Source organism: Pristis pectinata, chromosome 25 (genome assembly GCF_009764475.1).
Source record: "Pristis pectinata isolate sPriPec2 chromosome 25, sPriPec2.1.pri, whole genome shotgun sequence".
In the NCBI taxonomy this organism is placed as follows: Eukaryota; Metazoa; Chordata; class Chondrichthyes; order Rhinopristiformes; family Pristidae; genus Pristis; species Pristis pectinata.
This window is the reverse complement of record NC_067429.1, coordinates 15973797-15986960: the sequence shown is the minus strand read 5'-3', so window position 1 is coordinate 15986960 and position 13164 is coordinate 15973797. Positions and strand designations below refer to the sequence as shown.

The following is a 13164-nucleotide window of genomic DNA, read 5'->3' as shown; positions in this document are numbered from 1 at the left end:
AATCTGATTCTGATTCTAATTCAATTCCATTTGCCATTCTTCAGTCCACTTCCCAATTTGGTCTAGATCCTCTTATAAATGTAAATAGCTCTCTTCACTGTCTGACTTATTTATTCTTATTATAACACAGAAAGGGGCAATTCAGCCCACCAGGTTCACACCATCACCCAGTAGTGCAATTCCATCAGTTCCATTCCCCACTGCTTATTTGACTATAGCTCTGCAAATTATTCTCTCTCGCATACCCACCAACTCCCCTTGGATTCTTTTGCCATTTGCCTGCATAAATGGGTAACCTACTGCAGCCGATGAACCAGCACAACTTTGGGAATTGGGAGGAAGCCACCCACACAGTCACAGGGAGTACATGAGAACTCCACACACACAGCGTCTAAGGCCAGGATTGAATCTTGAGTCCCCGGAACTGTCACGTGCACCATGCCACCCATCATTCGCCCAAGTCTTTGTAATACTGCAGGTAAATTCACTGCTATACTGCTGGAAATTGTTAAGTGTGAACTGTAAGGTCTCAATATTTAACTATCGCATTTTCAACTTTGAAAGATGGAATTATCACCTAGCAGCACTTCTTAATTCTCCTATAATCAGGATCCTTATGCATCTAGTAGTCATAGCAGTCATTGGAACATGGAACATAGAACATAGAACATTTCAGCACAGTACAGGCCCTTTGGCCCACAATGTTGTGCCGACATTTTATCCTGCTCTAAGATCCATCTAATCCTTCCCTCCCACATAGCCCTCCATTTCTCTATCATTCACATGTCTATCTAAGAATCTCTTAAATGTCCCTAATGTATCTGCCTTCACAACCTCGGCTGGCAGAGCGTTCCACGCACCCACCACTCTTTATGTCAAAAAACTTACCCCTGACATCCTCCTTATATCTTCCTCAAATCACCTTAAAATTATGCCCCCTCGTGTTAGCCATTGTCGCCCTGTCATTGTTTACAAGCTTTAAATAGCTGAGTGGTGACATATTATATAATGTAAGGAAGCATCAGCTGGAATAAACAGGTGGGAAATATACAAATATGTCGGCTGGCATCCAAAAACAGAGAATTTTACTCACAGCCAGTGGCAGAACCTCTCCTTCCCCATCCCAAGGACCTCAAGATAAACGATTTCACCCATTCTGCTCTGTTAAATCCGACTATGGTACTCCTTCATTTTTTTCTGTTTCCAATAGTACAATAGTAAAGTCTCCAGACTGATAATCCAGAGGCATAATTTCAAATTCCACCATATCCACTATGGGAATTTGAATGTAGTTTATTCAAAATAGAGCGGATTAGGTGGAGGACTGCCTTCAAGGAAGGATAGGAGCCTGACAATGGTAACGGTAGAGGGATCTCTCTGCTGCCTGCCACAGGGAAAGTCATCACCAGGGTCCTCCTCAGCCACCTTCCCCCAGTGACTGAAGACCTGCTTCTGTGTTAAATAGGGTTGCCATTGCCTCAACAATGTTCTCAATCTTTCTCACTGCTCTGCTGCACCTCGCCTCCAAAAAAACTTCTCACGGGAGTGGAATTAATCTTCATGACTAATGGGAGGCTGTTTGACATACAGTCGCTATAGTTAGAACCGAGGTCATCTGACTCTCATAGTCGAGTGGCAACATCCAATGACGCTTGCATTTGCTCATGCTCAGAGGTTGAGCTCCAAGACATTGGTGACTCATCATTGAACTACATGAGAGGATAGGCCTTTCACTCAACATCCACAGGACAACCCACCTCCATTACATCACACTGTCCTCCAACAATAAAGGTTTGTACTGACACCCTGGGAAAACATAGATCATTTCCTGCTTCTCGGGAGCCAGCAAAGGCAGGCATCGATGATGAAATTTACCAGTGACTTCAGTGCACCAGCTCAACCTTTGATCAGTTGAGTAAAAAGCGTTTGAAGCTCAGCACCTGAGACTTGACAGAAAACTCATGGTCCACTGGGCAGCAGAGTTCTCTGCCCTCCTATATGCTTCTGAGACCTGGACTACTGACAGCAGGCATCCAAAGGCACCAGAAAGGAAGCATCAACAAAATTCTCCACATTCACTGGAAGGATGTGCCCTCTCCCCAGCCGATATCCCCAGATGGTCTGACACTAGACTCTTGAAACAGGTGTTCTGTGCCAAGAAGAGTGTTGGGGGGTGGGATCCGAACTGGAGATACTGGGAAAGAGGTGTTTGGCTCTCAAAGAGAGAAAGCTAGTAGTAGATACGAGGGGGAGGATAGGCAGATGATAGAGAAGGGACGTGCTCAGACCGGTTTGAGATGTGTCCATTTTAACGCAAGGAGTATTGTGAACAAGGCAGATGAGCTTAGAGCTTGGATAAATATTTGGAACTACGATGTGGTGGCCATTACAGAGACTTGGATGGCTCAGGGGCTGAAATGGTTACTTCAAGTGCCGGGTTTTAGATGTTTCAGAAAGGACAGGGAGGGAGGCAAAAGAGGTGGGGGATCAGAGATAGTGTCACGGCTGCAGAAAAGGTGGACGTCATGGAGGGACTGTCTACGATGTCTCAATGGGTAGAGGTTAGGAACAAGAAGGGGTCAATAACTTTACTGGGTGTTTTTTTATAGGCCGCCCAATAGTAACAGGGATATTGAGGAGCAGATAGGAAAGCAGATCCTAGAAAGGTGTGAGAATAACAGAGTTGTTGTGATGGGAGATGTTAATTTCCCAAACATTGATTGGCATCTCCATACAGTGAGGGGATTAGATGGGGTGGAGTTTGTTAAGTGTGTACAGGAAGGATTCTTGACACAATATGTAGATAAGCCTACAAGAGGAGAGGCTGTGCTTGATTTGGTATTGGGAAATGAACCCGGTCAGGTGTCAGATCTCTCAGTGCGAGAGCATTTTGGAGATAGTGGTCATAATTCTATCTCCTTTACGATAGCTTTGGAGAGAGATAGGAACAGACAGACTAGAAAGGTGTTTAATTGGAGTAAAGGGAATTATGAGGCTCTCAGGCAGGAAATTGGAAGATTAAATTGGGAACAAATGTTCTCAGGGAAAGTATGGAAGAAATGTGGCAAATATTCAGGGATATTTTGTGGAGTTCTGCATAGGCATGTTCCAATGAGACAGGGAAGTCACGAGAGGATACAAGAACCGTGGTGTACAAAGGCTATCATAAATCTAGTCAAGAGGAAAAGAAAAGCTTACAAAAGGTACAGAGAGCTAGGTAATGTTAGAGATCTGGAAGAGTATAAGGCCAACAGGAAGGAGCTTAAGAAGGAAATTAGGAGAGCCAGAAGGGGACATGAGAAGGCCTTGGTGGGCAGGATTAAGGAAAACCTGAAGGCATTTTACAAGTATGTGAAGAGCAAGAGGATAAGATGCGAAAGAATAGGACCTATCAAGTGCAGCAGTGGGAAAGTGTGTATGGATCCGGAAGAAATAGCAGAGGTATTTAATGAATACTTTACATCAGTATTCACTACGGAAAAAGATCTGGGTGATTGTCTTGAGGGCTTATAGCAGGCTGAAAAGCTTGAGCATGTAGATATTAGGAAAGAGGAGGTGCTGAAACTTTTGGAAAGCATCAAGTTGGATAAGTTGCGGGGACCGGATGAGATGTACCCCAGGCTGCTGTGGGAGGTGAGGGAGGAGATTGTTGAGCCTCTGACGATGATCTTTGCATCATCAATGGAGACAGGAGAAGTTTCAGAAGATTGGGGGGTTGTGGATGTTGTTCCCTTATTCAAGAAAGGGAGTAGAGATAGCCCAGGATATTATAGACCAGTGAGTCTTACCTCAGTGGTTGGTAAGCTGATGGAGAAGATCCTGAGAGGCAGGATTTATGAACATTTGGAGATGTATAATATGATTAGGAATAGTCAGCATGGCTTTGTTAAGGGCAGGTCTGCCTTGCGAGCCTGATTGAATTTTTTGAGGATGTGATCGATGAAGGGAGAGTATATGGATTTCAGCAAGGCATTTGATAAAGTACCCCATACAAGGCTTATTGAGAAAGTAAGGAGACATGGGATCCAAGGGGACATTGCAATATGGATCCAGAACTGGCTGGCCCACAGAAGGCAAAGAGTGGTTGTTGAAGGATCATATTCTGCATGGAGGTTGGTGACCAGTGGTGTACCTCAGGGATCTGTTTTGGGACCCTTACTCTTCGTGATTTTTATAAATGACCTGGATGAGCAAGTGGAGGGATGGGTTAGTAAGTTTGCGGATGACACAAATGCTGGAGGTGTTGTGGATAGTGTGGAAGGCTGTCAGAGGTTACAGCGGGACATAGATAGGATGCAAATTTGGGCTGAGAAGTGGCAGATGGAGTTCAACCCAGATAAGTGTGAAGTGGTTCATTTTGGTAGGTCAAATATGATGGCAGATTATAGTATTAATGGTAGGACTCTTGGTAGTGTGGAGGATCAGAGGGATCTTGGGGTCCGAGTCCACAGGACGCTCAAAGCAGCTGCACAGGTTGCCTCTGTGGTTAAGAAGGCATCTGGTGTATTGTCCTTCATCAATCGTAGAATTGAATTTAGGAGCCGAGAGGTATTGTTGCAGCTATATATGGACCCTGGTCAGACCCCACTTGGAGTACTGTGCTCAGTTCTGGTCGCCTCCTACTGGAAGGATGTGGAAGCCATAGAAAGGGTGCGAGGAGATTTACAAGGATGCTGCTGGAATGCGGAGCATGCCTTATGAAAGCAAGTTGAGAGAACTCGGCCTTTTCTCCTTGGAATGACAGAGGATGAGGGGGGACCTGATAGAGGTATATAAGATGATGAGAGGCATTGATCGGGTAGATAGTCAGAGGCTAAAATGGTGGCCACAAGAGGACATAGGTTTAAGGTGCTGGGGAGTAGGTACAGAGGAGATATCAGGGGTAAGTTTTTTACTCAGAGAGTGGTGAGTGCATGGAATGGGCTGCTGGCAACAGTGGTGGAGGCAGATACGATAGGGTATTTTAAGAGACTTTTGGATAGGTACATGGAGCTGAGAAAAATAGAGGGCTATGGGTAAGCCTAGGAATTTCTTAGGTAGGGACATGTTTGGCACAGCTTTGTGGGCCGAATTGTGCTGTAGGTTTTCTATGTTTCTAAGAGGTTACCAGGTGAACAAAGATCTTCAGGACCTATCTAGTCTGCCTGGAGGGAGATCTGCCAGCAAGTCCTGGAAGTTATCACTGGGAAGATTGCTGTGCAGAAAGTTTAAATTCAAAACATGAAACTCAACAAATGACAAATGCTGGAAATCTAAATATATATGACAAAATAGAAAGTCTGTGTTTCCTGCGCATAGCTCAGTTGCGAAACAACCCAGAAATCCGAAGTCTTGCATGTAAATTAGGATTGACATAAGGAGGTGCACTACACTATACTTTTTTCTAAAACCCCCTTAGGAAGCCTTCTGTTGCCCAAAGGGGGTCTTCATTTTCCCCATCGAAAATTGATGAGATTTTTTTCTGATCTATGTTTGAGGAACTAAATATATGGGTGAACTCAACCCAAGTACTTGAAGAGAACACCAAGTTTCTGTGGGAAACCAGTTGGACAAGAAAAAGAAAGAAGTTTCGTGAGATGACAAATTTGTCATAGATACTTTTACAGAAGCTGTTTACAATGACAAAGGAATCATATTTCTTTCAGATGCTTCTGTGGAACAGGAACAAATGTCAATCAACATTATTTGAATTACCAGTGGTTGTAGGAAAGAACAATTTTAGCACCAAAAATTGATGCAATACGGGTCATGAGTAAAGACCTTCCATCCAAGCTTCCCAGGCAACCTGTACAATATAACTCTATGGACAGTGTAATAGATATTGATGAGGCTGTACATTCTCCTGTCAAATTTTTAAACTTTTCTGTCACAACCTAGTAAGGAACTCCAATCATGCTACTCAGGCATTTGGCACATGATCACATGAACCGGACAGCTGCATCAGGTAAAGGCAGAGGCAGCGACATTTGCTTCATTATTAACTGATCATGGTGCACAGACATGGCGGTTCTGTCACAGTCCTGTCAGTCAAGTGTCGTCCATTTTATCTGCTGAGGGAGTTCTCCATCGTCATCCTGGTTGCGGTGTACGTTCCACCCCTGGCAAACGTCAAGCTGGCACTGGAGGAGCTGAGCAACATGATCGACAGTTACGGGACAGCGCACCCTGATGCCTTCCCGACAATTGTGGAGGACTTCAACCAGGCCAGCTTGAAGAAGTCTCTGACAAACTACCACCAACACGTCACCTGTGGAACCAGAGGAGCCAAAACACTCGATCACTGTTACACCACCATCAAGAACGCGTTCCGTGCCATCCCACGCCCTAACTTTGGCAAGTCCGATCACCTGGCTATACTTTTACTCCTGACATACAGGCAGAGACTGAGGACCGCAGCACCAGTGCTGAGGATCGCAAAGGTATGGTCAAGGGATGCAGAGGAGCGTTTACAGGACTGCTTTGAACGGTGGACTGGACCATATTCATGGATTCATCTGGTAATCTGAATGAATATGCCACAGCCATCATTGACTGCATCAAGACCTGCGTGGATGACTGTGTACCTTCGAGAATATACCGAGTTTTCCCAAACTAGAAGCCCTAGATGAACCAGGAGATTCACAGTCTGCTGAGGGCTAGATCTGTGGCATTTGAGACCAGCGATTCAGAACCCTACAAGAAGTCCAGGTATGACCTACAGAAGACCATCATGAGAGCAAAAATGCAATTCCATGTGAAATTAGAGACACAATCAGATGCATGACAGCTGTGGCAGGGTTTGCATGCCATTACTTCCTACATGGCAAAACCTAACAGCATAAATGGCAGCGATGCTTCACTCCCTGATGAGCTCAACGCCTTTTATGCAGGCTTTGAAAGGGAGAATAACACTACACCTGTGTGAATTCCCACAGCATCTGGTGACCCTGTGATCTCTGTCTCAGAGGCCGATGTCTGGACATCCTTCAGAGGATGAACCTCACAAGGCATCAGGCCCCGACGGTGTACCTGGCCGGGTACTGAAAACCTGTGCCAACGAACTGGCTGGAGTGTTTGAGGACATCTTCAACCTCTCACATGCTGTGTCTGAGATTCTCACCTGCTTTCAAAAGGGCAGCAATCATACCAGTGCCCAAGAAGAGCAGGGTGAGCTGCTTCAATGACTATCGCCCATTAGCACCCACATCTACTGTGATGAAGTGCTTTGAGAGGTTGGTCATGGCTAGAATTAACTCCTGCCTGAGCAAGAACCAGGACCCGCTGCAATTTGCCTATCACCACAACAGGTCTAGAGCGGAAGCAATCTCACTGGCTCTCCACTCGGTTTTGGAGTACAGAGACAACAGCAAAACATACATCAGGCTACTGTTTATCGATTACAGCTCAGCGTCAACACCATCATCCCCTCGATACTAATCAACAAGCCTTAAAACCTGGGCCTCTGTACCTCCCTCTGCAACTGGGTTCTCGACTTCCTTATCGGGAGGCCAGAGTCAATGCAGATCCAGTGGTAACATTTCCCGCCTTGCTGAAAATCAACACAGGCAGACCTCATGGATGCGGGCTTAGCCCACTGCTCTACTCTCTCTACACTCAGGATTGTGTGACTAGCATAGCTCAAATGCCATCTATAAATTCGCAGATGACACCACTGTTGTTGGAAGAATCTCAAATGGCGATGAGGAGGCGTACAGTAGTGAGGTAGATCAGCTGGTTGAGTGGTGTTGCAACAAGAACCTCACACACAATGTCAGCAAGACCAAGGAATTGATTGTGGTCTTCAGGAAGGGGAAGTCCTCATTGAGGGGTCAGTGGTGGAAAGGGTGGGCAGCTTTAAGTTCCTGGGTGTCAACATCTCCAAGGATCTGACCTGGACCCAACACTTTGATTAATCAGGAAGAAGGCATGCCAGTGGCTTTACTTCATTAGGGGTTTGAGGAGATTTGGTATGTCACCAAAGACTCTTGCAAATTTATATAGATATACCGTGGAGAGCATTCTGACTGGTTGCATCACAGCCTGGTATGGAGGCTCCAATGCACAGGATTGCAAGAGGCTGCAGAGGGTTGTAGACTTTGCCAGCTCCATCATGGGTACAATGCTCCCCACCATCCAGGACATCTTCAAGAGGTGGTGTGATGATATTGAGTGTACATCCAAGACCTCTCAACTTAAGTCAAGACTTTAATTTCTATCTGGCATAAGTATCCACGAGTACCCTCACTGTAGGGAGACTATACTCTGTCAACTTACACTATCAAGCAACAGGACTAGTTTACTTCACTACTTTAGTCTCTATGGAAAGGTCTCGCTGTCAATAATCACTATTTCGAACAGTGGGTCCCTCCTCCCAACTAAGGAGAGATCTTCCAGCTAACAAAGCAGTTTAAACACAGTTTATTTTATTTAAGTGAGACACATTTAATTCTATTAAGTAATTCTTCACAATGACTTGTAACTTACTAAGGATTCCAAACACAAGTACAATCCTTATAAGCTAAAAAGTCATACCAACAAGTTGCGGATGAACAAGTTGTCCATCGCAAAAACCAAAGGCTGAGGAATGAGTTCTAGTTCTTCTTTCTGTAACCCCTTCTCTCTGTCATCCCCCTACCCTGACTGCTTTCTAACATTCATACTGTTTTTTTCACTTAGTTTACATCAATGGCAATGTGATGTTTTTTCAACCACATTTCCAACCCAGGTGACCGGAGTGTTTAATTAAGTAAATGTGGATCCTATTGTTCTCTGGTTTATGTGAAGAGGCTGAGCAAGGAACATTGGTTAGAAGTTTAACCCAGCAAACAACAAACGTCTTGAGCCTTGGACAATTTCTGCTGTTTTTACAAAAGGGATTTTAGCTTAATGAGCAACCACTTCTTGATCTTTGGACAAGTCATGATGCTGTGCTAAAAAGCTGAGGTTAGCAATGAGCTTTTTTGGGGCCTGGATAGAGAATATCCATCACAGCCATGCCTCAAGAAGGCAACATCCATCACTAAGGACCCTCACCATCTAGGATATAAGATATTAAGATATTTACTTATTAGTCACATGTACATCGAAACACACAGTGAAATACGTCTCTTTGCGTTGCTAAGAATATGTTGGGGGCAGCCATGCAAGTGTCGCCACTTTTCCGGTGCCAACATAGCATGCCCACCGCTCCCTAACCTGTACATCTTTGAAATGTGGGAGGAAACCGGAGTACCCGGGAGGACAACCATGCAGACACGGGGAGAAACGTACAAACTCCTTACAGGCAGCAGCGGGAATTGAACCCAGGTCGCTGGTGTTATAATAGCGCTGCTATGCTACCATGCCGCCTCTTACTACTATCAGGGAGGAGGTTATGGCAGCCTGAACACTCACACTCAACTATTCAGAAGCAGCTTCTTCCCCTCCACCATCAGATTTCTGAACGGTCAATGAACCCATGAACACTACCTCATTGTTCCTTTTTTTTGCACTGTTTATTTATTTTGTAATTTATAGTAATTTTATGTCTTTGCACTGTACTGCTGCCGCAAAACAACATATTTCACATCATAGGATAGTGATAATAAATCTAATTCTGATTCCGATTTTGATTCTGATTATCATTTACAAAATTGCTACCAGATGTAATTGAAACTACAGTAATGACTGGTAATGCTGTTGGGGAAAATGACTTCATCCCTCAGATACCAATTACCTGATCTGCCATTTCAATTCAAGTGACTTCAGTTCTCTGTCCAACTTAGCTTTACCATGAGCAGTAACAAGCCACAAGAACAACCACAAAAAGTTGTTGGTCTTCATCTCAAAACTCAATGCTTTTCCCTTGGTCATCTTTGACCATGGGAAATGCAAGTCTGGTTGCTCCAGAGTTGGAGATAAAAACAATCCATACGTTTTTACACAAGATTCAAAAGAAAGAAATACAGTGTATTCTGAAGCACTTCAACATTGAAATCAAGTAAATTTACATGTTATGCATAGCTTTATACCTACCTAAAGAGAACTATATCAAATTTACTTCCATAGAGCATGGAACATAGAAAACTACAGCACAGTACAGGCCCTTCGGCCTACAATGTTGTGCTAACATTTTATCCTGCTCTAAGATCTATTTAACCCTTCCCTCCCACATAACCCCCTATATTACAGTGTGTATGTTTCGATAGTTATCTTTACATAGAATATAGAACACTACAGCACAGTACAGGCCCTTCGGCCCACAATGTTGTGCCAACATTTTGCCCTGCTCTAAGATCTATCTAACCCTTCCCTCCCACATAGCCCCCTATATTACAGTGTGTGTTTTGATAGCTATCTTTACATAGAACATAGAACACTACAGCACAGTACAGGCCCTTCGGCCCACAATGTTGTGCCAACATTTTACCCTGCTCTAAGATCTACCTAACCCTTCCCTCCCACATAGCCCCCTATTTTTCTATCATTCATGTGTCTATCTAAGAGTCTCTTAAATGTCCCTAATGTATTTGCCCCCACAACCTCTGCAGGCAGTGTGTTTAGTTAAGCTATATAATTTTAACCCCTTAATTATATTATTCATAGAATAATTATATGTTTAAGTTAAATTTTATTTCATTTGCAAGGAATGTTATAAAACCCAATTGCATGGAAATAAATGCAAACATCATGGTTAACAGCATGTGAACCAGAGCAAGGCTGGGTATTGCAGCTAGTGTGGAATAAAAACAGAAAATGCTGGGAACACTCAGCAGAACAGGCAGCATCTGTGGTAAGAGAAGCAGTTAACATTTTGGGTTTAAGACCTTTCATTAGAACTAGGAAAGGGAGAAAAGCAAGTTATTTTTCTGTGGCAGAGAAGGTGGAGGAAGGATGGGTGGAATAAAGGAAATATCTCTGGTAGGGTGAGTCCATATGGGTTAAGGGGGCAGTTACCAGCACATTGTGCCTCTTTGTCTGTGTAATATATTGTGAAATGTGAGACTGTGGAACATGCCTAATAGGCCAGACAGCATACTACTGATTCCATATTTTTGACCATTGTGTCTTTTGGGTGATGTCAGAGTCAGGCAGCTCAAGGTTGCCCTAGGGCTAGATCTTGTTATATTTGATGCCTGAATGGTGAAAATGAATGGAAATAAGTGGCCACCCACGCCGGTCTAGCGGAACAGCCAAGTTCTCGTTTAATACATCCAATATGGACTGTTGGCAACCCTCCTACAGACCCACAGCAATATGGTTGAGTCATAATTGCCCTTCAAAATAACGAGGCAAGCCTTTCAGTTTTAGGGGAATTAGGGATGGACACTTAAATGCTGCCCTTGCTAGTGATGTCTGTTGTGATTTTGAGTGAGCCACAGGGAGGCCGGAGCTGTAGAGGTTCAAGGTTTTTCATCGGCATGAAAAGCAGATATTCTAGGAGGATCTCTCTCTCTCGGAGAACCTTTGGCGAATCTCACTGAACTCAAAGTACAATGAGGTTTCATATTCTTTGAGCACAAAGCAAATGATTAAATACAGTTTCAACATCATCATTTTGGGTGCGGTCAAGTGGGTCTATAGAACTACATATTGGTAATTAGTAACTTTTTTATTATTGTCACATGAACCAAGATACAGTGAAAAGCTTTTGTTTGCATGCCATCCAGACAGATCATTCCATACACACAAGGTAGTACAAAAGGAAAACTATAACAGAATGCAGAATATCATGTTACAGTTACAGAGAAAGTATAGTGCAGGTGGAAAAATAAAGTGCAAGGACCATGACAAGGTAGTATGAGAGATCAAGAGTTCATCTTTATCATATAAAGAGTCCATTCAAGAGTGGATGGGATAGAAGCTGTCATTGAGCCTGGTGGTGTGATTCCTCAAGCTTCTGTATCTTCTGCCTGACGGAAAGGGGAAAAAGAGAGAATGACTGGGGTGGGAAGGGTCCTTTGATTGTGTTGGCTGCTTTCCCGAGGCAGCGGGATGTGTAGACAGAGTCCATGGAGAGGAGGCTTTTTGTCATGATAGACTGGGCTGTGTTCACAACTCTCTGCAATTTCTTGCAGTCTTGGGCAGAGCAGTTGCCATACCAAGCTGTGATGTATCTGGATAGGATGCTTTCTATAGTACATATGTAAAAATTGGTGAGGGTCATCGGGGACATGCCAAATTTCCTTAGCCTTCTGAGGAAGTAGAGGTGCTAGTGAACTTTCTTGGCTGGAGCATCTATGTAGCTGGACTAGGACAAGTTGTTGGTGATATTTACATCCAGAAACTCGAAGCTCCCAACCATCTCCACCTCAGCACAGTTGCCACATATGGTGCATGTACTCCATCCCACTTCCTGAAACTAATGATGAGCTCTTTTGTTTTACTGACATCAAGAGATAGGGTGTTGTCTTGGCATCATGCCACTAGGCTCTCTCTCTCCTTCCTATACTCTGTCTTGTTGTTTGAGATCCACCCCCACTACGGTGGTGTCATCTGCAAATTTGTGAATGGAGTTAGAACAGAATCTGGCAACACAATGGAAGCACATCTCAACAGACAAGAGCACCTCTGCATATTCAAACACCTTTGCTGGGAATCTGGACACATAAACAGCTGCCATTTACTACTTTACTGAGAGTTGGCTTTCTCTATAGAACAATAGTGTGTATTAATGCAGCTTTGTTCTAGATTGAAGACTGGTTCACATTTGTTTTAATGGCTTCTATCCAAATAACTCCTGATAGATGTCCCACAGCTAACAATCTCTAACAATGTCCATATCGCGGGAGAGGAAAAGCTCTGCAACAGCTGAACTGACCTGATTTTCGACTTTTCGGCCATTGTCTTGTACTTCTGCCTGTTTCTTATTCATTTGTCCCATCTGTTCAAATGCTTATAGGTTCATGTTGTATCTCTTCATTATAGTTACTTCACTGGAAACCGAAGGAAGACGAGAATGATGGCCATATTTATGCCTTTGTGTCCCCGCGCTGAAATGGAAAATGACATCAAAGGGGGTCGGTATCTGGAACATGGCGAATATGAAGGAAACCTTTATGGAACAAAGATTGATTCCATTCATGAGGTTGTTGAATGTGGAAAAATATGTATCTTGGATGCAAACCCGCAGGTATGGGCAGAATTGGAAATGAAGCATAACATTGCTATTACTTACAATTTGAAATTTAAAGTAAATGTGGATAA

General features: G+C 43.8%; 1 protein-coding gene across 1 annotated transcript in view; it reads left to right on the top strand.

Annotated features, from left to right (window-relative positions):
- mpp2b (MAGUK p55 scaffold protein 2b) overlaps positions 1-13164 on the top strand; it is a 111608-nt gene that overhangs the window by 84285 nt on the left and 14159 nt on the right. The window contains 3 exon segments of the mRNA XM_052038592.1: positions 9232-9245; positions 12886-12945; positions 12947-13090. Of these exon segments, the coding sequence (XP_051894552.1) occupies positions 9232-9245; positions 12886-12945; positions 12947-13090 (218 nt within the window).